General features: G+C 24.0%; 10 protein-coding genes across 10 annotated transcripts; 6 read left to right on the top strand and 4 right to left on the bottom strand.

Moving 5' to 3' along the window:
• Nucleotides 1-807: 807 nt before the first annotated feature.
• Nucleotides 808-2259, top strand: PVVCY_1401170 (26S protease regulatory subunit 7, putative; the record flags this gene model as incomplete). Its single annotated transcript, XM_008624908.1, has 2 exons — nt 808-876; nt 1066-2259. 2 exons carry the CDS (start codon nt 808-810, stop codon nt 2257-2259), a joined length of 1263 nt encoding a protein of 420 aa, XP_008623130.1.
• A 1168-nt stretch (nt 2260-3427) lies between these two features.
• On the bottom strand, nt 3428-4819 carry PVVCY_1401160 (AP-1 complex subunit mu-1, putative; the record flags this gene model as incomplete). Its single annotated transcript, XM_008624909.1, has 1 exon — nt 3428-4819. One exon carries the CDS (start codon nt 4817-4819, stop codon nt 3428-3430), a length of 1392 nt encoding a protein of 463 aa, XP_008623131.1.
• Nucleotides 4820-6505: 1686 nt separating this feature from the next.
• Nucleotides 6506-7722, bottom strand: PVVCY_1401150 (ATP synthase subunit gamma, mitochondrial, putative; the record flags this gene model as incomplete). Its single annotated transcript, XM_008624910.2, has 3 exons — nt 6506-6559; nt 6704-6793; nt 6916-7722. The coding sequence occupies 3 exons, from the start codon at nt 7720-7722 to the stop codon at nt 6506-6508; spliced, it is 951 nt and encodes a 316-aa protein (XP_008623132.2).
• A 990-nt stretch (nt 7723-8712) lies between these two features.
• Nucleotides 8713-10293, top strand: PVVCY_1401140 (alternative splicing regulator, putative; the record flags this gene model as incomplete). The annotated part of the gene is made up of 1 exon (XM_008624911.1): nt 8713-10293. One exon carries the CDS (start codon nt 8713-8715, stop codon nt 10291-10293), a length of 1581 nt encoding a protein of 526 aa, XP_008623133.1.
• A 596-nt stretch (nt 10294-10889) lies between these two features.
• On the bottom strand, nt 10890-12344 carry PVVCY_1401130 (meiosis-specific nuclear structural protein 1, putative; the record flags this gene model as incomplete). Its single annotated transcript, XM_008624912.1, has 1 exon — nt 10890-12344. One exon carries the CDS (start codon nt 12342-12344, stop codon nt 10890-10892), a length of 1455 nt encoding a protein of 484 aa, XP_008623134.1.
• Nucleotides 12345-14227: 1883 nt separating this feature from the next.
• On the top strand, nt 14228-14764 carry PVVCY_1401120 (protein ISD11, putative; the record flags this gene model as incomplete). The annotated part of the gene is made up of 2 exons (XM_008624913.1): nt 14228-14332; nt 14606-14764. The coding sequence occupies 2 exons, from the start codon at nt 14228-14230 to the stop codon at nt 14762-14764; spliced, it is 264 nt and encodes an 87-aa protein (XP_008623135.1).
• A 341-nt stretch (nt 14765-15105) lies between these two features.
• PVVCY_1401110 (mitochondrial ribosomal protein S15 precursor, putative) lies at nt 15106-16008 on the bottom strand (the record flags this gene model as incomplete). Its single annotated transcript, XM_008624914.1, has 1 exon — nt 15106-16008. One exon carries the CDS (start codon nt 16006-16008, stop codon nt 15106-15108), a length of 903 nt encoding a protein of 300 aa, XP_008623136.1.
• Nucleotides 16009-16677: 669 nt separating this feature from the next.
• Nucleotides 16678-20288, top strand: PVVCY_1401100 (conserved Plasmodium protein, unknown function; the record flags this gene model as incomplete). Its single annotated transcript, XM_008624915.1, has 3 exons — nt 16678-19791; nt 19911-20032; nt 20177-20288. 3 exons carry the CDS (start codon nt 16678-16680, stop codon nt 20286-20288), a joined length of 3348 nt encoding a protein of 1115 aa, XP_008623137.1.
• A 1293-nt stretch (nt 20289-21581) lies between these two features.
• PVVCY_1401090 (RNA-binding protein, putative) lies at nt 21582-22046 on the top strand (the record flags this gene model as incomplete). Its single annotated transcript, XM_008624916.1, has 1 exon — nt 21582-22046. The coding sequence occupies one exon, from the start codon at nt 21582-21584 to the stop codon at nt 22044-22046; it is 465 nt and encodes a 154-aa protein (XP_008623138.1).
• Nucleotides 22047-23927: 1881 nt separating this feature from the next.
• Nucleotides 23928-25188, top strand: PVVCY_1401080 (ras-related protein Rab-5B, putative; the record flags this gene model as incomplete). Its single annotated transcript, XM_008624917.1, has 6 exons — nt 23928-24159; nt 24308-24419; nt 24546-24669; nt 24821-24877; nt 24986-25022; nt 25163-25188. 6 exons carry the CDS (start codon nt 23928-23930, stop codon nt 25186-25188), a joined length of 588 nt encoding a protein of 195 aa, XP_008623139.1.
• Between the last annotated feature and the right edge of the window lie 694 nt (nt 25189-25882).

Below are 25882 nucleotides of genomic sequence, written 5' to 3'. Positions count from 1 at the left end.
GAATAAACACATAAATATATATATATCTTTTGAGATTTTATAATGATATAAAAAGGAGGTAATCAAATGCTTGGATGGCACAAAATAATAGTAAGTGTTGTTTTTGAAATTTAAAATTCAAAGTGTTTTAAATCATTTGCTAGAATTAAAAAATTATTTTAGATATTAATAAATATGCCGGTTTGTAAGATTCCATATATATATGTTATAATAATATATGCATATTGACACATACTATTTTTTACGCTTTACAATTTAAAGACTTTTAGTATTGTGATTTAATTTTCTTTAAAAAAAATATGAATGTACACCCTTTACTACATTTTAATTATTTTTATAATAAAAGAATAAGCAAATAAAATATTATTACATATTATCCCTTTTTATTACACTTTTAATTTATTTTATTTTTACTCCCCGAGTGTGAAATGAAATTACGCCTTTTAACTTAAATGATATATATATGCATTAATTAATTTTTTGAATAATAATATGCTTACAATATGTGTCAACTGAAACATTTTCTTTAGCTTTGGGTATTATTATATTTATAGAATATTTATTAGCACATAAATTTTTAAATCTTTTTTTTTTCCTTTGTTTTTATTTTATTATTTTTTTCAAATAAAATTCCAATGAATAGATAATAATAAATGTATTGTTCCTGTTTACACTGGATAATATAAACGTAAATTTTTGTTAAGAAAAATATTATTAATCAGTTTATATTTTCATATATTTTTCTTCAAAATATTAAGATAAAATATATTTGATTTTCAAAATTTACGTGCACTTGTTTAATTGAATATGGAAGAAGAGCCAACTACTCAATCCAAGCCATTAGATGATGAGGATATAAACATTTTGAAATCATATGTAAGGAAAGAGCAAGCTTCTTAATAATTCCATCTATATACTTATATAGATATTCGTGCTTTCTTGCTTTGCTTAGTGTGTATACATATTAAATTTATATAAATTCCCTCAATTATTTTTTTCTTTCAATACTACTTATCATTACGATTCTTTATCCTTATAAATTTTTGTTTATTGCTTTTTTTATAGGGTTCGGGACCATATTCAAAAAGTATAAAAAAAGTGGAAACCGACATTACTGGGTTGCTTACTAGCATTAATAAGCTATGTGGGGTAAGGGAAAGCGATACAGGATTATGTTTGCCAAATCAATGGGACTTGCAATTAGATAAACAAATGTTAAATGAAGAGCAACCACTACAAGTAGCTAGGTGCACAAAGATAATAAATTCTGATACAGATCAAACAAAATATATAATAAATGTAAAACAAATAGCAAAATTTGTTGTTGGTTTAGGGGATAAAGTAGCACCTAGTGATATTGAAGAAGGTATGAGAGTTGGAGTTGATAGAACAAAGTATAAAATTCAAATTTTATTACCTCCAAAAATCGATCCTAGTGTTACTATGATGACTGTTGAAGAAAAGCCAGATATAACATATAATGATATTGGGGGATGCAAAGAACAATTAGAAAAATTAAGAGAAGTTGTTGAAATGCCTTTATTACAACCTGAGAGATTTGTAACATTAGGTATTGACCCACCCAAGGGTGTTTTACTTTATGGGCCTCCAGGTACAGGAAAAACATTAACAGCTCGAGCTATTGCAAATAGAACAGATGCATGTTTTATTTGTGTTATAGGTTCAGAATTAGTTCAAAAATATGTAGGTGAGGGGGCAAGACTTGTTAGAGAATTATTTCAAATGGCTAAATCTAAAAAGGCATGCATTTTATTTATTGATGAAGTAGATGCTATTGGAGGGTCAAGAGGAGATGAAAGTGCTCATGGAGATCATGAAGTTCAAAGAACTATGCTTGAAATAGTAAATCAATTAGATGGTTTTGATAATAGAGGTAATATAAAAGTTATAATGGCAACTAATAGGCCAGATACATTAGATAGTGCTTTAGTTCGACCAGGTAGAATTGACAGAAAAATTGAATTTAGTTTACCAGATCTTGAAGGAAGAACACATATTTTTAAAATACATGCTAATACTATGAACATGAGCAGAGATGTGAGATTTGAACTTTTAGCAAGATTATGTCCTAATAGCACAGGATCAGATATTAGAAGTGTATGCACAGAGGCAGGTATGTTTGCCATCAGAGCAAGGAGAAAAACAATTACTGAAAAAGATTTATTACTTGCAATCAATAAAGTTATACATGGCTGCAAACAATTTTCGGCAACTGGAAAATATATGGTATATAATTAAATGTTATTGAATATTGTTGACAATATATGTATATGCCCATAAAACGAAATAAAAGAGAAAGGGCCTCCATAATTTGCCCATATTCTCATAATTAGTAAACAAAATGTGGCTATGTGAATACACCATGTCCAAGATTAAAGGGCATATCTGTGGACTATTAAATTTTTATTAATGCATGTATATGGGCACTAGAAAAATGCTACTCTTTATATATTCCGCTTTATATTGTTAAATAAAAATTAATTTTTACGAATATATGCATATAGATATTATTTATTTTACATTATCGTTTTTATTATTTTTTTTATCGTATATTTTATGCGACAACTTTAAAAAATTTGATTTTTTATAGTATATAAAAAAATATATATTAAACAATTAGGTTGTTCAAACATTTCAGGGATGGATGATTTGATTAAAAAAATTAATCCGTCCTCTATATAAAAATGTATGCAAACTGTGGCCTAATTAAATTGGGGATGTATTGGCATAATGCCGCTTAATAGTAGTATGCATAATTGCAAAGAAGGGTAAAGATAAATTAAATTATTAATAAATGGAATAACTTTATAGTAACAAAATAGTGTGTAAAGATATCTTAAAAAATGTTCAGCAGGTGTGTGCCTCGATGAACTTATATATTTGTGCATAATTTGTGGGTTAATAAAAATTCAAAATTAAGTAAAAGAACCAAAAATGGTTTACTGTATTTTATTATGTTCAAAAAAAAATTAAGTTTAGAGAAAAAAAGGAGAAAAACTATTCAATATGCATATGTGGGCGCAAACGATTAGGAAACAATTTTTTATGCAAAAAAGAACCAACCGACACAATATTGAAAATTCTATCTCTATATATGTACATCCATATATGTAGAGGAGATAAGGAATGAATCACATTGTCCCTTATCCCTTTGTTGGTTTATACATATATCAAAGAAAAGAAATTATTTAACGAAAAATTGTAGATTCTTGAAATAAAAGGATAACCTCTGCTTGTTATTCACATTGTCGGATTTGTTGCGTCAGGTTAGGTATTCTATCATCATTCCCCACTTACACATTACGAAAAAAGAGATGTACATTTTTTTCGTTCTGGGTGTATTTGGTTTTAATTTTTTTAAGGAATAACTTGGTATCATAGTTTTTGATAAGTTTCAATTAGTTGTTCAGGAAATTCTAACTTGATAATCACCATTTTGTGTGATATATCTAACCCAAGGCAAAGCTTGATAACCACTTTTTTCAATAATTTTTAAATAGCGTACAGTTATACCTGAAACAGTAAAATATGGGATTTCAAATTTAACATTTACAGGTCGTTTATAATATATATCTTTATTTTCATTCGATACAACTGATGGTAATCCAAATTGGGCATTCATAATATATTCTTTTTGGCCTTGAAATTGTTTAATTTTCCATAATAATATATCTTTATCAGGGTAATATTTAACAGTACCAATATAAGTTTGAAAATGTGGTGAATCAACATCTGCTGGAACTGGCAAATGAAATTCCACATTATTAGCAATACTTTTATTTTTAAATTGTGATTTAGCTTTAACAATATATTCAATTTTTGTGAGAGATTTTTTTGATATATTTATATCTAGCCAAAACAATGGTTTTACATGAGTACTTAATCGGTATGTCATTAAATTAAATATACCATCGGGAGGTATAAAAGAAATTGTTCTATCATTTTCAAATTTTGATAATCTTACACATTGATGGAATTTTATATCTTCTAGTTCTACTAACTTTGTTCGATTATTATTTACTGTATTGGTATTACTCGAAGCAATACCAGAATTTGAATTATTATTTGCCATATTATTATTATTATTACTATTATTTCCGTTATTGCTAAGAGTTGAAAAGTTGGTTAAGTTTTTGTTGAATAAAAGTTTGTCATTTAAGCCAAGTTTCAATTCTGGCATTCCAGATAAATACGATTTCATTTTTAAACACCCCATAATTTCACTTCGTAAAACAGTACCATTAGATGAAATAATAATATTTAAACTTTCAACAACATCTAAAAATATTTCATTTTTTTTATATTTGATTCCTTCATTCCTCCAAGATACCGAATTTGTTATAGCAGAAGGAATTTTTATATTTTTAACAGTTAATTGATGAGCTTTGTTTTTGATGTACTCTCTTAATATTTTAACTTCACTTAATTGTGGAAATCCATTATCTATCATTTCATCTAATAATTCATAAGTAATGACAAAATTATCTTTTATACTTTCTTCTTCTAATACTTTAAAATAATCTTTTAATACTTGTATTAATTTATATAAAAAAGTAATTATTAATGTTGCATTACTATTTTTTTTAGTTATTGCTAAAATATATATATTATTATAAGCAACCCAACAATATGTTATACCATTTACATGAAAAATAGGTTTTATCAAATTATCTTCTTGATCTATTACACAGTTATAAAAAACTTCAAGTAAATTTGCATTTATTTCACCTCGATAATTCCTGCTTATTATTACTTTCCCCTTTAAATCAATAATAAAAATCGCACTAATACATGCCATGGTGTTTAATAGGTATTTGATATTTCTTTTTTTGCGTGTGGATTTTTCTATTTATGGTCCTACTTTTTTTATAATTTATTTAATTTTTCTACATACATATATACATATTTATGTATATATTCTTGAGTATGTCCTTACATCATATATTTTTTACCTAACGTATGAACTTATTCCTCAATATGCTAATTAAATATTCTTAATATGCTTGTGCCTTCCGCTCAGTATAATCTCTTTGTGCTAATTCTCTAAGCAGGAATAAGTATGTACGCCATTCGTGTATATATATGTAAACTTTCCCAACCTCGTTTAATGCGCTTCCCTTTTTGCCTTTTTTCTAGTATGATATATAATATTTTTGTGAATCGAGCTGATTCGTTAATTATATAATTATATAAAATAAATAAATATCATATATATATTGCTTATGCTTCCATGCATTTTCCCTTTTTGAAAATCACAAGAAACCACAATAAATATTCATATTTATATTTATTTTTTCGTGAGTTGGGAATTAAACTTATTTGAGGTATATGGAAAAAACAAAGAAAAATATTAAAAATATAAATAATTATAAAAAATAAAAAAAAACATGAAAAAAATAAGAAAAATATGAAAAGGTGTGAAAAAAAAGTATGAAAAAATATGAAAAGTATAAAGAAAAAAAATAATATTGCATATATATATAATAAAATATATAAGTGCAATTAAGCTAAGCAACAATCTAGGAATTTCCAAAATAATTAAATAAATAAAAAATTAGTAATAACGATAAAATTAAGAATGCTATAGTAATGCATACTTTGTTTATTTTATTTTAATTACCTTTTTCCTATTTTTTGTTTAATAATTTTTTTTTCACACTTCATATTATACCTTATAGTTTACCACAATAAAGCAGAACATTTGTGACTAAATACTTTTTAATTAACTAAAAATGTAGCTATACTTGTATGTAATAATCAATTTATAAAAATATGTTTATACCCTAATAGGTGAAGATAAAAATACAATGAAATGTAGTGACCCTCCTCTTGGGATCTATACTATTGTATTTGATTTATATACTATTTTGTTAATTATTAATTTTTGTTATATTTTATTAAATTGAAATTCCTTTCCTATTCACTATTTCATTCATCTATTTTGGTCTTAGCATTGAATTTGTTAAAGTCGTCGTTTTATTTTTTTGGTAATTTCTTATAAAGAATACAAGTATATATTTTTTTAGAACCTTTGTATAAAAGGGTATGTATAATTTTGAAAATACAAATGAATATTCTAAAAGAAATATATGTAAAATAAGGGTAAACTAATATATTAAAAGTGTCATAAAATATGATTTTAATTGGTATACATAAGAAATAGGTAGAACTATTTTAATTTCATTTATCTATTTGCCTATTTTTCATTTTCGAATGGAAGAGGGGAATATGCTCCCAGTAATTGTGGGAATATGAATGTTATGTTTAAATTATGTTTTGTGAAAATTCCAAAAAATAAAAAACATTGTACATAAAAATATAAAAAAATAAAAAAAAATGAAAAAAAACATAAAAATTATAGGAATTAGTATATTCCTATGTGGTTTATCATTTGGTCAGTCTTTATTTTCTCAACCAAATGAAACAAACTCCACGTCTTTGTATATTCTATACACTATTTTTATCTGGGAAATTCGCTTGTAAATTATAAGGCATTGGCACCAGATATAATTTCAATGAGCTCTAGGGTGATTTTCGACTAGCGGTAAAAAAAAGAAAAAAAAATAAGGATATATATCAGTAACATAGGTAATAATATGTATTTTTCTACCTTTATGTAATTCTATTACAATACGAAAAAGTGCAAAGTTATTAAATAGGGGATGCACATATTCATATATACCTGTCTGGCTCTGTTATATTTTAGGGATAGGGCACCGAGCATATCTGTAGCACTCGATGATGCATTGTCCATTGCTGTCATTCTAGCGGACTACAAAGTAGAAATGGAAAAAAATAAAAAAAATTTGTATGAATATTTGTATATGCATCCATTAATATTAGTTTATATATACAAATATGTGTTGCCATTTTTTCGAGCCTTGTTTATATTACCTGCTCAGAAGCGAGGTTTTCAATTATACAATTATATATTATGGACGTAAAATAAAACTCATAAACGTCCTTAAAAATATAATCGAGTTCAGGTTCGAATTCGAAAGTCGCTAACTCTTTTTTGTTAATTTTGTTTAATTGTTTTTGGGAAAAAATACTTAAAATTTTCGTATCAAATGAAATAGCAGATTTAAAATTATTATATACGATAAGTAAATTTGTATGATTTTTTTTTAATATAGATTCAGCAATATATGAACAAGTTATAAAATTGATTGGTATCTTATTATATTCACTATAAACCGCTTCAAATTTATCACCATGTAATCTACTTAAAGCCGATTTTATTTTTTCGCCTATTCCATATAAAGATATTTTATTTGGTGAAATATTATTAACAAGTTCATTGTCTATTTGATCATTTTCTAAAATCTTTTTGCATATTCTTGATATCGATGAATTTACACTACCACATAAACCTTTATCTGATGATATAGCTATTATAGCTAAATCTTCATTTTTTTTATGGATATCCAATTGGTTTAATCTATTAAACATATCAGCTAATGGTGTTGAAAAGTATTTACAATTTTCTAATCTTTTTTGATCTCCTTTAAATTTTGAAGCAGCAACCATCTTCATAGCCTTTGTTATTTTCTGGATTGATTTAATTGATTTCATACGAAGGGATAAAGACCTTAAGTTATCACTAGCAAAATTTTTTTTTCCAATTTCAGGGATCATACTATTATTAGCGAAAATCTTCGCACGCATAAACATTCTGCCTGTTTCCATCATCTTGTTCATAAATATGTTGTACACGTATGTGTAGTAATCTTACTGTTTAGGCAAATTGTAAATTGCGGACGCAGAAGAAATCGAAAATACCAAGGATAGCTATGGTATGGAAAAAAAGTTACAATTTATTCTTATGCATTAACATAATGCATTTTCTTTTTTTAATTTTTTCTTTAAATAATAATAAGTGTAAAAATTAATAAAATATTGTTTCTTCCTTTTTCACGTGTTTAAGTTAATTCTTTGCGTTGCGTGTATAACACATGAAACAATAAAAATATGTAAAAAAAAACATGAAAAAAAATAAAAAAAAAAGTTAAAAATATGTATGTTTATAATAAAATATATAGTATGCTGTGTAATATCATAGTATTTGTTTACATCCGCTATTTTTTCAGTGTTTATTACATCTTAAAAAAATTATGCACAAATTATTTTATGCTAATTTGATTTATTTTTATGGTTTTTAAACTTATTTTTTTTGGAATATGAATCTGAAAAATAATATTTAATTTTTTAGTTATTTCTCTTTTTTTTTCATTTTTATTATATATTTTATTTACTATTTCTTCGATTGTTGAGCTCATTGTATAGAGTGGGGCTCCCCAAATAATTAAAAGTTTATGCATAAAAAAATAATGCTTACATGGATAGATTTTTTTGTATTGACAACATGATAATATAAATAAAAGGGAAGATAAAATTGTTATTTTTTTTTTTTTGGCTATAATAAACTTTGGGTTTTTCAATACTTATTAAACCACGATTTTAATTATACTTGTCCTGAAATGAACAGGTTATTCAAATAGCGATTTATAATATGTTCATGTATAAATATATTATGCGAATTGATTAGTTTATTTCCATAAGATTAGATATTTTTGAAAAAGCTAGGTAAGCAAGCCAATAAATTGTTTTCCCCACTTATTATTTATACCGATTTTATTATACTATATATATTTCATCATATTGCTGTAGCCAGGGTGAAAAGAAAACAAAATGGTGGAGTCGCTAAATGTGTCAGCCACCGATGTAATTAGACTAATACTACAATACTTGAAGGAAAACAATTTAATAAGATCATTTTATGTATTACAAGAAGAAAGCAATGTGAAATTAAATGCAACAAGTAATATTGATATTTTAATAAGGGATATTAATAAAGGGAATTGGAAAAATGTATTATTTAATATAAGTACTATAGATTTATCTGATGATACATTAATGAACATATATGAGCAATTAATATGTGAATTAATTGAATATAAAGAAAAAGAATTAGCAGAAAATATAATGAATGAATGTATAATATTTAAAAGGATGGAAAAAAAGTATTCATATAAATATAAAAAACTGGTAGACATATTGAGCAGTGTTAATAGTGGTAATAGTGTAGGGAAAAATATATTATATGATGGTATGACAAAAGATGAAAAAAGAAATAATTTATGTATGATGATAAATAATGAAATATCATCATGTGCCCCATCAAGATTACTCGCTTTAATAGGCATGGCATTAAAATGGCAAAATGAGCATAATATTATTAAGAATAAAAATGGTGAATTTGATATATTTCGAAATGTCGAAAAAAGTGAAATAAAAACTATTGATGTATATCCTGAAAAAATATTAAAAAGTATAAATTTTGGAAACGATTCAAATGTTGAATGCTGTATTTCTTCATATCAAAAAGATTATTTAATTACTGGAACATCAGATGGTTTTATAGAGATTTGGAATTGGTATACTGGAAAATTAAATATGGATTTAGAATATCAAAAAGAAAATAAAATTATGACACATGATAATGCAATTGTTAGTTTATGTATAAGTAAAGACGATGAAATATTATTGAGTGGTGATTCTAATGGGGTTATTAAAATATGGAGGATAAAAACAGGTTCATGCTTAAGACAAATTAATGCACATACTAATGCAATTACATCTATGCATTTCAATACTGATCAAACACAAGTATTAACATGCTCTTATGATAATACCGTTAAAATACATGGATTAAAATCACTAAATTGTTTAAAAGAGTTTACAAATCATTCATCACTTGTTCATTCAGCTATATATACATTAGATAATTCAAAAGTAATTTGTGGTACCGATGAAGGTAAAATTTTTATATATAATCACAAAACTTGTGAATGTATAAATTCCTTTTATGTATATTATAATATTAATGAAACTATTATATACCCAGCAGTTATTAATATTATACTAATAACCAAAACATTAGACGAATTAATTTTGGTATGCTCTAAATCACCTTACTGTTATATTATGAATCTAAAAGGAAAAATTATTAAGACATATACCAACATAACGGATAGTGATATGAATAGTGAAAATTATGTTAATTTTGTTTATGCATGTTTTTCTCCAAATTATAAATATGTATATTGTTTAGGAGAAAATCAGTACTTATATTGTTTCGATTATATAACTACAAAATTAGAGACACAGATTAAATTACATGAAAAAGATGCAATAGGTATTATGCATAATCAGACACAAAACTTCATGGCCTCATGGGCTCTTGATGGATCTCTAAACATAATACAGTAGTAATAAATTTTTTGAAAAAAAATTGTAGAAGAATTATAAAACTTCCAAAAAAAAAATAAAATCGAAACGGGATATCATAAGAAATAATATCAAAAAAAAAAATTATATTTGTGAAATTTATAAATCAAAATTTACTTTGGGATTGGAAGATGCAAAAACGGCCAAATTGTAAAAATTAGTAATGTTTTTTATAATGAGTAAAACGAAAAATCCATAATAATATTTATCTATTTTCATATATGCAATAAAATTATGTTTTTCTATTTTATAATTAAAAATTGCAAATATGTATATTCCCCTTACCCGGTGAGGATATTTTATATACGGCTTGTGTTAGCCCCAATTCATTGGAACTATATACACACATCCAATACCAATTTGTCTAATTATGTGCATATATATATATGCGTATGCTGGATAAATACACTCACTTTTGAACTCATTTTTAATGTTTTATATTGTCCATTCATTTACTTATTTATTTTAAAAAAACTAATTCGTTGATACCTTTGCATTTACTTGTTTATATATATCCAGTTTTTTATTTAAACTGAAAAAACTTTCTACAAATTGCTTTCCGCCATTAAATTAATAAATTAATTTTTATCTTTAATTTTGTCATATTCTTGCTCTGGAACATTTTTTACTATGTCTTTGCTATATTTATCTAGAAGCTTAGCTTTTTCTTGATTTATTAAATTTTCATAATATGCTTGCTCTTGTATAATTTTATGTTTTTCCTGTTCTTCTTGTATTCTTTCATTTTTAACTGCTTCTTTTTTTTCTTGGAAGGTTTCATAAATTTCCTTTCTGTATTGTAATAACTTTTCTTTTCTTTTTTGATCAGTATATTGATCAATTTTGTCTAATTTTTTTTTCTCTTCCAAAATTTTGATTTTTCTTTGCTCATCTTCTTCTCTCTCATGTTGTCTTATTTCTTCTTTTAACTTAATATCTTTTTCTAATTGCTTTAACATTTCATTTTTGAGTTGTAATTTTTTTTCACTTTCTTGAATTTCTTTTTGTTTTTCTTTAAAATCATGTTCATCAATATATAATTTATTTAATAATTCATCCATGTTTTCTTTTTCTTTATGTATTAGATATTCTTTATGTGCTAATTCATTAACAACTTTTTGTTTTTCTATACTTTTTTCTTCTTTTTTTTTATGGAAATTTTTCATTTTTTGTTCTCTTTCTTTAATATATTCATTATTTCTTAATTCTTCTTCTAATGCATTTTTTTTATCTAATTCTTTTTTTTTATTTTTTAATTCGATTTGTTCTTGAAATTCTTTTAATAACTTTTTCTGTTTTATTAAGCCATCTTCTTTTTTTTTCTTTTCTTCTTCTTGGTAAGATTTCACAATATTATCTATATTAGTTCTTTCTTTTAAATTTTTATAGTATTTTTCTTTCTTTTTTTTACTATTTTCATCAATTTGATGTTGTAGTTCTTTTTGTGTTTCCATAATTTTTTCTTGATTTGCTTGTTTTTTTTTCTCGTCCTCTTTTTCTTCTTTTTTCATAATTTTTTCTATTTGTTCTCCTATCTTTTTTTCGTCTTCTTCTTTTTCTTTTATTTTTAGGATTTTCGCATCTTTTATTTGATTTTCTCTAACTTTTAATGTTGCTATTTCATCTAATTTTCCTTTTAACCTTTTATATCCCTCATCATTTTGTAAAGCATGTTGTAATGCCTTTTCTCTCAAAATATTATCAGCAATTTCTTTTTCTTCTTTTTGTTTTTCATTTAATAATTGGCATTTTCTGGTTCTTTCATCTTTGATTTTTTCACTATCAAAATCAACAGACATGGCATAATCATCTTCTCTTTTGGTATTGCATTCATTTGTTTCTACACGCTTTTCTTTTGCTAGTTCTTCAGCCTGTTTTTTATTTTGAGCTGCTTCATTTTTATCGATAGATATGCCTTGAAGCTTACTATAGTTGTCAAGTTTAATTTCAGCCCTTATTCTTTCACGAGCATATTCATTTTGTTGCTCTTTCTGGATTCGTGCATTGATATCTTTTTCATTATATCGTTTCATTTAGGAGTAGGTATAAAGAAAACAATAAATAAGTAGGTATATATAGGTTAGGTATATTTGTATATGCGTGTGTGTATTCACGATTTTAGCTATTTTAAACAAAATATTTGCATAGTTTAATCGCATCTATTGACCCCTTGTCAATTTTATTTTCTTCAAAACATCAATAAGTATTCTACTCTTATAACTTAATTTTTTTTCCTTAATAGAATAATTAAAAAAATGTTTCTAAAAATTCAGAAATTAATTTTTTTGCATAATTAGCGAGTTAAATATGGTTTATATTATTAATGAGTAAAGTATGATAATATACATGTGCAAAAGGGGAAAAGTATATAAATTTTTAGTGATATACAATAAAATTTTTAATCATCTATGGAAAATTTTTAAGGGGGAGAAGGAATGAAAAAAAAATAGTAAATAAATTGGAGAATCTCTTAATAAAATAAATATATATATGAATCAGAAAATTTGGTATCATGCCTGTCTTTTTTTTTCAGAATACTCTCTACATTTTTATATAAGTATAGGGTTGAAGAAATATTATATTTTATTATGAAATAAATGAATAATAGTAAAGTAAAGAAAGACAATCTAGCATTTTAATTTTTAAAAAATTTGAATACCGCACAATTATGCGTAATTGTGTGTATATATTAAGCGCATCAAATGGGTTAAAAATGAAGAAGGAAATTCTCGCTATTTATAAAAAGAGGTATATTATCTTTACTTTAAAAGTTACAAAAATAATATATGTCTTTTAGTTTTTCTTTTAAGGAAACATTTCGAAAAAATTAGTAATATCCATTTTTAAGAAAACTACATATATTTGTTGGTTCCATATCCTTAAAACGGCAATAACTCATGCACAAAATTTCCTTATTATATAAAGAGAAGAGAAATTATCGAATATAAATAAGTATATAAATATAGATATGTATTATACTTGCACATATGCTCGCATATTAACATGAATGAAAATATTTTTCTTTACTTTTTTATTTTAACTATTATACACCAAAAATAAAATAAATAAGGAGTTTGGGGACGAATTAACATAGTATTTCACCTCGTTATTTTCAATCTATTTAATTACTAATTGAACGAAACACCATCTTTGTTTTCTTAATGTTATTATTTTTCACTGTTATTCAGATCTACCTTAATTATAATTATTTTTTTAATAATATAAAAAATGAAAGCATTTAGTAATTGTTCTTAAAGTTGTGATAATCGATATGCGACCATGTCTTAAATTTTACTATTCAAAAAATGAATTATATATTACTTAGGATTTATGTATTTTTTCCCATATGATCGAAGTTACTTTAAAAAATTGTAATAAAATAAAATTATTTTAGAAGAATTTATAATCTTTAATTTTTTCCTATATAAAGTTAGTATATATGTAAGATCATTTTTTATTTGGCTCATTTTTTTTTAATTTGCATTTATTGTTTTATTTTGGATGCTTAATATTATTGTAAAAAATAACTAAATATAACTTGTTCACAAACCTGTTGGTTTGATTGCATTCCCCCAAAAATAAAATAAATGAATAAATTAAATAATAAATAAAAAACAAACAAAAAATAAAAATTTTTGCGGATTATTTCAGTCTCCATTTTTATATTAAGAATATTAATGTGGCAATTTGCACATTGAAATTTTTAAAATAGGGGAAATTCCTATATTTCCGTTTTTCTGCAAAATATGTAAAATTGTTTTATAAAAATTTTCTATATAAAACTGTTATACTTATTTGGAAAAAAGGGAAGGAAACAAATTATTATATAAGGAAATTATTACTAGTTAAAGCCTTTATAAAGATATAAACTTAATGAAAATTTTAAATATTTACCATAAATAATTTGTATTATATAATGAAAATGAACCAAATAAAAAAAATAAAGCTTTTGTATCGTCAAATATTGAACGAAGCATCCAAATTTGAAAACATAAGTTATAACGTTTACTTTACTAATAAGGTTAAGGCAAAAAAAAAATATAAATATGTATAATATTCAATAAGATTATTACATTTGATTAAAAGCCATATATGCATATTTGTCCGTTTGAGTTGTATATTTATCTGTGCTACGCATGTAGAGTTATGCATATAAATATGTATCATGGGAAATATTAAATTATGTATTTATTGAATTGGGGAAAACATTAAATTATTTCAAAAGTGGGCAAGGTCCTCTTTACTTAGTATATATATATTATAATAAATTAAAACCCTTTTCTACTTTTTATAGGCTAAGGAAAGCTTCAGAGAATTTTTTAGTAATACAAATTATGATAGTGAACAATTAAAAGTTTTTGAAAATGAAAATAATGATTATCTCAACATGCTAAAGAGACAGACAGTAATACACAACTTATATCACGTTGATAAGCCATTGGTGTCAAAATAAAAAGAAAGTGAAAAGTTATTCAAAAAATAAAAATATTTGTATAATAGGACTTTTATTTTGTTTTATTTTCTTTATTTATTCCGTTTTATATATTTATTTTTGTTTATTGTTTTATTTTATGTTTTAATTTTGTATGTAAATTTGACTACATACATATATAATTATTAACAAAAAATTATATGAATATATGAATTAAATAACCATTATCCAAAACACGAAAAAAATGAAAAATATAAATCATAAATAACCATCATTAGAATGACGAAATAAAATTTATGACTAATTTAGATAAAAAAGTTATAGTTGATCACAAAAAAGAAAAAGGATTGTGCATATAGTTTTTAAAAAAGCATAGGAACAGGACAATATCCCAATCCAGGAGCAGTTGGGTTATAAATAGTATAAGCCCCTTTTTGATAATTTTCTTTTACTCCATATGGCCATGAATTAGAAATTTGTGGTTTATATTCTTTTGGTAATGCATAATCAGAAGGTGGCTGTTCTATTGGATGCCTTGTATATCTGACTGTTTGGCCTTTCGAGTTTTTTAATGGCCTAGGCCTATATTTTCCTTTCCATAATTTTTGTCTGATCAAAAATTTACACCTATCACCATCAACAGCAGCAGCATTAATTGCTTTTGATCGGTCTCTGGAATCAGGAATTGCAAATAAAATACATTTGATTTTTAATAAATTACAAGTATGTTTATATAATTCAAAATCAGTTTTATATAAATATTTCATTAATTTTTGTCGTCTAGCTAATAATATAGACATGGTTTTTTTTTTTGGATGATCTTTACATCGTTGTATTATATGTGCTCTTAAATTTAAAATTTTTTCAGTTAAACATCCAATTTGAACTGGTGCGCTACCTGTATCAAATGGCCTTCTTTGCAATAATCTTCTTATACTTAACTTTTTAAATTTATGTATTTGCTTATTGTTAGCACAATTTAAATGTAGCATATTTATTATATTCTCCTTCAAATGTTTTATATCATCATATTGCCATAATCCAATATAACCATTTGGTATTTGATTTCGTTCAGCTAAAAAATCTCTTTCTGCTTTTAAATACCATTCTGTTTTTTGAGCATGGGTTTTTATTGCTGTTATACCAGTATATCTATGAACTTTCACTCTCGACTCATACCTTTTGGCATTTTTCAAAAATCCTATTTCATTGTTTTTAAAATGTGAAAAATTAGTTCTACCGAATGTTTTACGAACAAAATTCATACTTTGTGTTTTTCGGTTTATCTATACCCAGTTTAAAAAATATATTTTTTAAATATAAATATATTAAAACATATTGAATGCTGGTAATAATAAAAGGTGATAGTAGGAGTAAATAAAGTAACAATACTTGTGAATGCCTTTTTTGTTATCTTATAATATTTTCTTTTGGTTTTATTTAAAGGAAATAAAAAAATATAAAATTATTTATAATAAATCTACAACTATTTAAAAATAAATTTAAAAATAGTATCGTGTAAATGCATAAATAAATATATGCATAATTAATATTATAGGCATGTGAAATAATTTTATATGGGGCAATGGTGATAGGATAGCGATATTAATTTTGAATTAAAAATATATTTTTCGAAAAGATAAGAGAAAATATTTCTGAGAAAAAATATAAGTAGATACTTATATAGAATTTGTTTCGAAAACATTATTAAAAAATGTTAAGCGATGCAAATGATAATTAAAAATATCATATTTATTACATTTCTCTTTAAAAAAAAAAAAAATTGAAAGTGACTTCGATTTTGAAATACATCATAGCTACTTTTCATATATATATAATATTATATATGTATATATGGATTTTATTATTATGTAGATTTGGCAAATATAAGATAATTCCAAAAATACCTTAACTAAAATATAATATTTGCATCAATGGATAATTTAAAAAAAGTGTTGTGGTCTATAGAAGAGATTGTTTATACGAATAATCAAGATGAAGATATTTATGAAAAAAAGGAAAAGGAAATTAAAGAGTACTTATTAAATTTATATAAAAACAGTTTTGGTAATGAAACAGAAAAATTGGAAGACAATGGAAAATGGCAAAGTGAAAATGCCACAATATTAGAAGAGTTAGTTGTGGAAAATGGAAATTTTTTTAATCTTTTAAAATTAGTTAAAGAATGTAAATATGAAAAATGCATAACTAATCCATGGGTTAGTAGCATATTTAAATTGATTTTAGAAAAATTTAAAAATGAAAACTGTTCAACAATTTACGAAATAAAAAGAGAGATATTTAACTTTATTTCTTCTGAAAAAGAGCAAGAAAAGAACAGAGTAGAAAAGGCAGATGGATTAAAAAAAGAGGCTGATAATGCATCCATTTTTAGTTGCTTTGTTTTTTATTACGAAATGAAAATTTTATTATGTTGTAATATTTTTTTAAATATGTTTGTTCAGTGCAATTGGACTGGTCCATCTCTAATAAATAATAATGAAAAAATAAAAAATAATGAGAAATCTGAAGAAGATAAATATTTTAACGAATTTGTAGATAGTATAAAGATTAAGAATGATGATTTTTTAAATTCATGTTTAGAATTTCTATCGCTTGAAGGGGAATATATATACGAATATTGCAACTTGATAAATTCCTTTTGCTTATGCATTATATTTTTAGGGTTTCTAAACAATTTTAGTAAACACGACGATGAAAAAAATGCACATGGAAACGAGTACACTAATTTAATGGCTTATTTAAGAAATAATGAAGATAAAAACAATGACCGAAAAAATAGTTTAGATTCACTAATTTTTGCGAGAAGTAAATATTTATGGAAAGCAAGAATTTATTTTATATGGCAGAGATTATTCTCATCGTCAAGCAGTAGCTTTATGTATATATTAAAACGACATGTAATTGATACACCTTTTAATATATTTAAAAACATGAGCATATTGCCGAATAATTTTGATTTAATAGAAAGAGATTTTGACTTATCTGAAGCAGTGGATATATTTAGTTGTATAACCGAAAATGCAGATGACAATAAAAAGTATTGTGATTTATTTTGTGAAAATTATATTTCTGAAAAATTTAAAATATATATATTATCAAACTATTCAGTTTATCTGTCTTTTTACAATTATACATATGCATATGATAAATTATTAGAAATCTTATCAGAAAGTAGTAAATTTTATTATACATTTACTGGCCGAATGGGGATAAAAAGAAAATACCAAAAAAATCTAGCTACGATTTTAGTCTTGAAAGTCAAATTAGGAGATGAAGAAGATAATACATCAACTGTTTTTAAAGAAATAGAGCCTCTAAGTGAATATGATATATTAAGAAGTGATTATAAAATTATAGATAACAAAAATGTGGATAAAGAAGAAAAGAAAACAGATTTTATTAAACAAATTACTGTGCAAACTAAAGATGAAGCATTTGAAAAGAGAGAGGATAAAAATTGTGTGGCGCTTGGAAATGATATATTAAATGGGGTCTGTAATAATGTAGATGAGAAACAGTTAAATGCTTGTGATGAAAATAATTGTGTAAAGAATAATACCAATGATGAAGAAACAAATAATGGACTCTCAGAAAATTCGGCAATGGAATCTAATGGAAAAAAAACTTGGAAATTGAAAGATTTTGATCCAGATACTGACATATTAGAAGAGCCTTATTTTTTTGATTCGCAAAATAACTACTTTAAAGTATTATCTTTTGACGAGCAAATATCGTTAATTAATTACTGTTTTTCTATAATGCGTTTTAATCCACATTATGACGAAATCAAATTTGAAAAACTAAATGCTATAATATCAAGATGCTTAAAAAGCTACGATGTCAATGTAGAAAATCCAAAAAATGGAAATATTGAGAACGAGGAAAATGGTAAAAGGGTAGGAAATCATTTGTTGCAAATAAAATATCAGAACTATCTTTTACATTCGTGCATACTATGGTTCAAATGCAAATGCGAATCATTCAGGTTAAAAACTGTCGACCGTTCTCAAGCTCAATTAAATGAATTATTAAAAGAATATTGTAATGATGAACCCCAAAATAAAGAAAGACTAAAGTTTATTTATGATATATATTACCCTACTACCTGGGAAATGAAAAAGGAAGTAGGAAATATTATGATTAAAACAGGTTCTGTGGTTTCAGCTTTTAACATTTTTAAAGATTTAAAATTATGGGAAGAAGCTATTCAATGTTTAATAGAAGCTGATCGAAAAGCTGAGGCAAAAGAATTATTAGATACATTACTTGAAAAAAAAAAAAGTCCATCCTTAGTATGTTTATACGGCTTAGTAAATAGGGAAAGTTCCCTTAAATATTTTATAAAGGCATGGGATTTATCAAACTATAAATATTCTAAAGCAGCCAGACTTATAGGGAAACATTATTACAGTAAAGAAATGTATTCGGAATGCTGTGATTATTTAGAAAAGGCATTAGAAATATCTCCATTGTTACCAGATATATGGTTTATATTGGGATGTGCATATATGAAAATAGATAAATTTGATCAAGCTATAAAGGCTTTTACACGCATGATAAGTATGACTAATGAGAATACAGCTATGGCGTATGGTAATTTAGCATATTTATATATGAAAAATAATGTTTATAAAGCAGCAAAAATATGTATAAATCAAGCAGTAAAAATTAATAATAATGAATGGAAATATTGGGACACTTATCTTAAACTATCTATTGTACAAAATGATGTAGATAGCTTTTGTTTGGCATTAACTACATTATGCCAATTAAATCAAGTCAAACAAATACAACCGTGGGTATTTGATTATATATCTGACCTTATTGTAAAGGACAAACCAACCATAATACCAAATAAAACCGGTTTAACCTATCTCAACAAAATTATTAAAACTATGAATATTATATCTGTGCATATTTCAGAATATGATTCATTCTGGAACGCTTATTCTTTTTTCCTTTTTGTAAAAGGGGAATTTGAAGATTCGTTTGAGGCAAAGATAAAGGAAATACGATCAATAGAGGTAACACTTCATTTAATATGCTACTATAATTTGCTTATTTTTGTCATTCATCTTAGTTATTTGCTTTGCTTATTATATTGTTTATTTAATATTTTTCTTTCGCTTTTCTACATTTGTAGAGTATGATACAAAAGTGTAATGTTATAAATAAAATTGAAGTATTAGTTTCAAAACAAGTGAATGCCATAAAATTTATATATCACTTGATGAAAACTCATTATACCGAAGATAATAAGAAGGGGTATGTGCTAATATACACACATATAAAATTGTAGAATATGTTTATACCTGCATTTTGTTAGTATAAGTTTGTCATTTACCTAATTTTCTTTACTATATATATTTTTATTATGTTATATAATTTTTATTTTCTTCCTTATTTCAGAACGGTTATATATCAACTCAAGAATATTATCGAGTCAACTTTAAGAAAGGAGAAATATATGAACCATAAGGACATAAGTGAATTATCTGAAATTATGGAAGTTTTAAAATAACTGTTTTTAAGAATGCTATTTTTTTATGTTAAAATTTTATTTTATTACTAAAAATTTGAGCCAATACTAATTACACACGAATATGTGTGCATAATATAAATACAACAATACGACATTTGTATTTTTGAAATGGCATTAGACAACATATTATAATATTTTGTATAAATTTTTTAACGTTTTAATTATAATTAAAATTTTCATGATAATACGTATACTTCATATGTATATTGTTACGTTTATATTTTTATTGAGTAATATATTGTTTCAGCTATTTTTATATATTTTGAATATTATTTTTTTTTTATTTGTTTCCTATTTAGTAGATTTTATAATTATAGTTAAAAACGAAAGGATTTTAATTATTAAAAAAAATTAATTGCAATTTAAGTAATATAGAATAAATTAGTATGTAGCTTTTTTTTTTTGGAAAACAATTTGGCTATTTGTGTGTGTTGTAAAATATATATAGTGTGGCCATTATTAATAGTGTGCATTTTTTTTTGGCTATTATAATTAAAATAATAGTGCACACAGTATTAAAAAAACACTTACTATTTAAGTATAAAAGTTTAAAAAACAATTTTACAAATTTAACAAAATTGGCCTTATTTGTTTTTACAACATCGTTTCCCTTATATAACACAAATAGAGCTTTTCAAATATATAGATTTTATATTAAAATAGTTGTAAAAAAAAACAAATTTTTCATAACAGTTATTTTTATGAGTGTGCATATATGTTCTTAAAAAAAGTGGTTTAAAAAGGTTAAAATAGCTATTATTTTATACCAATGAAATTATTTTTATGACATGTACATAAAAAAAGTAAATTGTTACAGCTAAATGTGCTATCTTTAAGCTAAATTTTCCACAAAATATTTATATTATATATTTTTTTTTTATTAAAATTCAATTTATATATTTTAATAACTATATATAGTTATTTTTATTATTTACTTTTAAATATTTTTTCTCTCAACATAATTCTAATATTTTAAAATTAATTCGTATTATATGTTGTAAATAAATATATACACATAATTTAATCACGATTTGTTCACACTTTGGAAAATAAATATATACGTATAATGTAAAATATTTAATGTGTCTTTTAATAGAAAACAATTATAAACTTTAACAATTATTGTAAATTAGTAAAATTAATTCTATAATTTGAATAAATTGCATTATTGGTAAAATTAATTAAAATTTTTCGTTTTTTTGTTATTTACCTATTTAATTATCGCGCAACTTTTCTATTATTAACTATAGTAATTTAATTAAAATATCCAAAATGGCAATTACAAATTTGTGCGGAATGGCGGAACCCCAAAAACCCTCCACAATGAAAACATTTGTCACAAAAACGCAACATGATATCGCATTAACAGAAACCGATACAAGAGTCTTTATAAAAAATATAAAAACAGGTGTTACAATGAATCAATTTAAAAGATCTTTAGAGAAATATGGTGCTTTACAAGTTTACTTTTATGAACCAAAAGAAAATGATGAAGGATGGGCATGGGTTGGATTTGAAAGCAAAGAGGCTGCAGAAAAGGCAATTGAAGACGCCGAAAAAGCTATGGAACATAAAGAATCCTCAGAAAATAACGAAATCAATTCAAATGTAGATAAAAATGAAGATAATGATAATGGCTCAGGTAGTTTTTATGTTGAAGAAAATGAAGGATCCGTAGAAAACCAAGAAAATGAAATTAATGAAGACGAAAATGATAACGCTGAAGAGGATGATTAAATTTATTACACTAAAAACATATATACTTAATTAAAATATATTATTACTGGTTCTAATTCATAGCATTTATATTGTTAATTTAAATATAAAGATGGCTAATTAAAATCAAGTTTTGATATTATATGCATTTTATTTTTTTATGTATTTTTTAGGGATTATTACTATGTTTTGTATATTATTTTGAATCATTTTATTTCCGCTTTTCATTTTGATCCCATATATGTTATTTTTACTTTTTTTACGAATGCTAATTATTTTATTCAATTTTTGATGAATTGGAAATTGCTTACTTAAACATATATAAGACAGGGTTGGCCAACTATGAATAAAATAATAATATAAGTAAAATAGCTTATTGTATATATATATCAATAAATAAGTGAAAATGTTTCGATAGTGTCACTACCATTTTTCGAATCTTTTTTATAAATATAAAAAGTTCGATTTTTTATACAGTATAAAGACATATTTTAATATGTTTTTTGTTTTGTGAAAGAATTATTTTTTCAATTTGGTGAGGGTATATAATTTTCTCATACCACCAAAAGAGGAATTATACATATATATTATAGAGGGGTGTGCCATCACTAATTTATCATTTTTATAAAGTGCAAAGGGATTGCAAATATGGATATTTTTAAATATAAAATAAACACATATTTTCCCTTTTGTTATTATTGTAAGTATATGTGTAATTTTCTTTTTTAATTATGGGAAATACGCATTGCCAATTTTGCAATGCATAATGGATATTAAAGTTGAAGAAAGCAATATTGTCTTTTTGTGCTATTAGAATATGTCGATCTGTGTTTATGGGTCCAAATTATCATATAAAATAATAAGGCTATTTATTTCGAAGAAATAAACATATAACTCGCATAATATCCGTTTTTATTTTTACAAATAATGGAATTAATGCAATTTGATATCAAATATTAAATACACATTTGATAATCCAGTTATATATATTTAAAATTGTTAGTTGCTTTGTGCATTTTGTATTTTAAAATTATTAAATAGTTTTCCAAATAAAAATTAAAAAGGAAAAGAATTAGTTGAATCTTATTATTTTTTCCTAATGCAACAAAATTTATTGTATATAGATAAATAATTCATATTCGAAATTAGTATATAATTATATTCCTTAAATAGAACATTTTATTATGGAGAGAATTAATCGATTTGTGAATTTTTATTGTTATGGAAGTTAGGTATAATATTGTATAAACTAATATATGGAAATTATTTGATGATTAAAATATTATTATACCTTTTGCTTTTTTATCTTTATTTTTAGAATATATGCTATTATGTATTATATATGTTTTTTATATTTATTATTTTGTAATATATAAGAGGAAATTAATAAAGTAGAAAATAAACACAAAGTAACTTTTTTCAAATCTCAATTGTAGAGTAAAAAAATATAAAAATAATAATAAAATAGGTATGCAATGTTTAAAATTTAATATTGATAATTTAAGTAGTATATATGATGCAAAGGGAATAACCCATATGCATATATGTAGAGAACCAATATTATATTTTATATTTTTGGAAAATTGAAACCATTGAGTTATGAATAAAATAAAAAGGAATTATTAAAGAAATGTGAATATAATAGATATGTAATGTTTTTTAAGTTAGAATATGCTAATATTGTTCTAAGTAAGGGAAAAAACATAATAATAGTAAAACAGGAAAATAATAATAACAATAATAATACTTATAGTAATAATAGCAGCATAATAAAAATAATATTAATAACATAGAATTAATTTAGATAAGGTTGTAACTAAATTAAGGGAAAATAAAAAATATACCCTAAATAAATCAAAATATTACCATATATATTTATTTATCAGTTTATTATATATAACTATGGGATGTGGATCAAGTACTCAAAGACCTCAAACGACAAGAAATATAAACGTTTTATCATCATCAGGAGGCCAACAAAAGGAAGATAAAAAAGTTAAAGTCGTTTTATTAGGTGATAGTGGTGTTGGAAAATCAAGTATTGCTTTGTATTTATGCCATGGTCGTTTTTCAGATAGTCATCAAGTAACAATAGGGGCAGCCTTTTTACACCATACAATTCATTTGAAAAATGGTAACCAAAAATAAACACCACTTAAATAAGCTTCGAAAGCATATGAATGTACATTTTATATGAGCAATATTTGCGCTGATGGATAATGTACATATAAACTACTATATTATTACATCATCAAAAAATGATTTTTTTTTTATTATTTAAGGGGAAACAATGAAACTCCATATTTGGGATACTGGAGGACAAGAAAGATTCCGAGCAATGGCTCCCTTATATTATCGTGATGCATATGGAGCTGTTGTTGTTTATGATTCAAAGTAATTAAAAAAATATATATATGCTATATATTTTTCATCATAATTTGATATTACATTATATAAAAAAATGCAAAAATAATTCAACAATTAGAAATGGAAATTTTTTATTTATCACCCCAATTGCAGCAATCCCGAATCATTTAATTCGTTGAAGTTTTGGATTAATGAAATAAAGTCAAGTGGGCCACGAAATTGTTGTATTACGGTTGTAGCAAATAAAAAGGATTTACCACAAAAAATAAATTCAGAGGTAAAACATTATGATAATAGGAAAATTAAAAGAAATATAGTTTGTTTTAAAAGATTCATATTGACTTTATAGAAAATATGATAATTATATTGAAGCATATCACATTTTATAATTGTTTTCAAAACCATTAACATATATATATTTTTTTCAGATGGTAATGAAGTTTTGTAAAGAGCAACATGTTTCATTTATTGAATGCTCCGCAAAGGTATATACATCAAAAAATAAAAATTAGAAATAGTGAAAAAAATTTTCAGTTGTATACATATATTGCATAAATCTATTTATAATAATTGTTTTTCATTGTTCTTTTTAGACAGGAGAAAATATTAAAACCTTATTTGAACGACTAGGTATGCATATTACTATTTGGGGTTGCTTTTTAATAAAGAAATTATTAGAAAGCATATACGTAAAATTATTATTGACCCATTCATTCATTAGTTCATTATCCACTTATTCATTTATTTGTTTTATTCTCCTTCGTTTGCAGCAAGCCACATTTATTCACGATTTTAAAAGTGATTTTTACAATGGCCCGTACAAGAATATCATTTGGTTTTTTTTTTAAGTTTTAACTATAGTTATGTTCCATATTATTAATATTTTTAGTATGTGTTCTTTTGGTATATCATTTTGTTTTTTATAATAAATTTTGTAATATATGTATATATATTTTATATTATAAATGTTATATGTTTTTACATTTTTTGGCTTTACTTTTCCACTAATGAAGCGTTTTAAAAAAAAAATGAATTTCGAAAAATAATAAGAAACTTATGAAATAAATTGTTTATTATACATGTTTTAAAAAGTGTAATTAAGCTTTAAGATGAAAATTTTTATTTTCCCTTATTATCTTTTGTATAATAGTGCATTCAAAAAAAAGATATTCTATATATATTATATTATCGTTTCAAGCTTTTTATGCGTTCGAAGGTATTTCTAAAAATTTGGTAATTTTGCAAATCGATCATTGTTCTCACATAATTACTTTGTTTCATCATGAATATATGATAAAAAAAAATAGTTTAATATAAATAAGTAATAGATATATTTTTTACAATATATATTATACTGAATTTTCCATTAAATTTAGCATAACATTTTCTACTGAGAAATTATTAATAAAAATGCATAAAAAATAATTAAAAGAAATAATCATAATATTATATACGTATATGCTATTTATTGTGTTAACATAATTAATATG

This window comes from Plasmodium vinckei, assembly GCF_900681995.1.
Source record: "Plasmodium vinckei vinckei genome assembly, chromosome: PVVCY_14".
Taxonomy (NCBI): domain Eukaryota; phylum Apicomplexa; class Aconoidasida; order Haemosporida; family Plasmodiidae; genus Plasmodium; species Plasmodium vinckei.
Note: the sequence above shows the minus strand (reverse complement) of the source record. Positions and strands in the feature narration are given on the sequence as shown.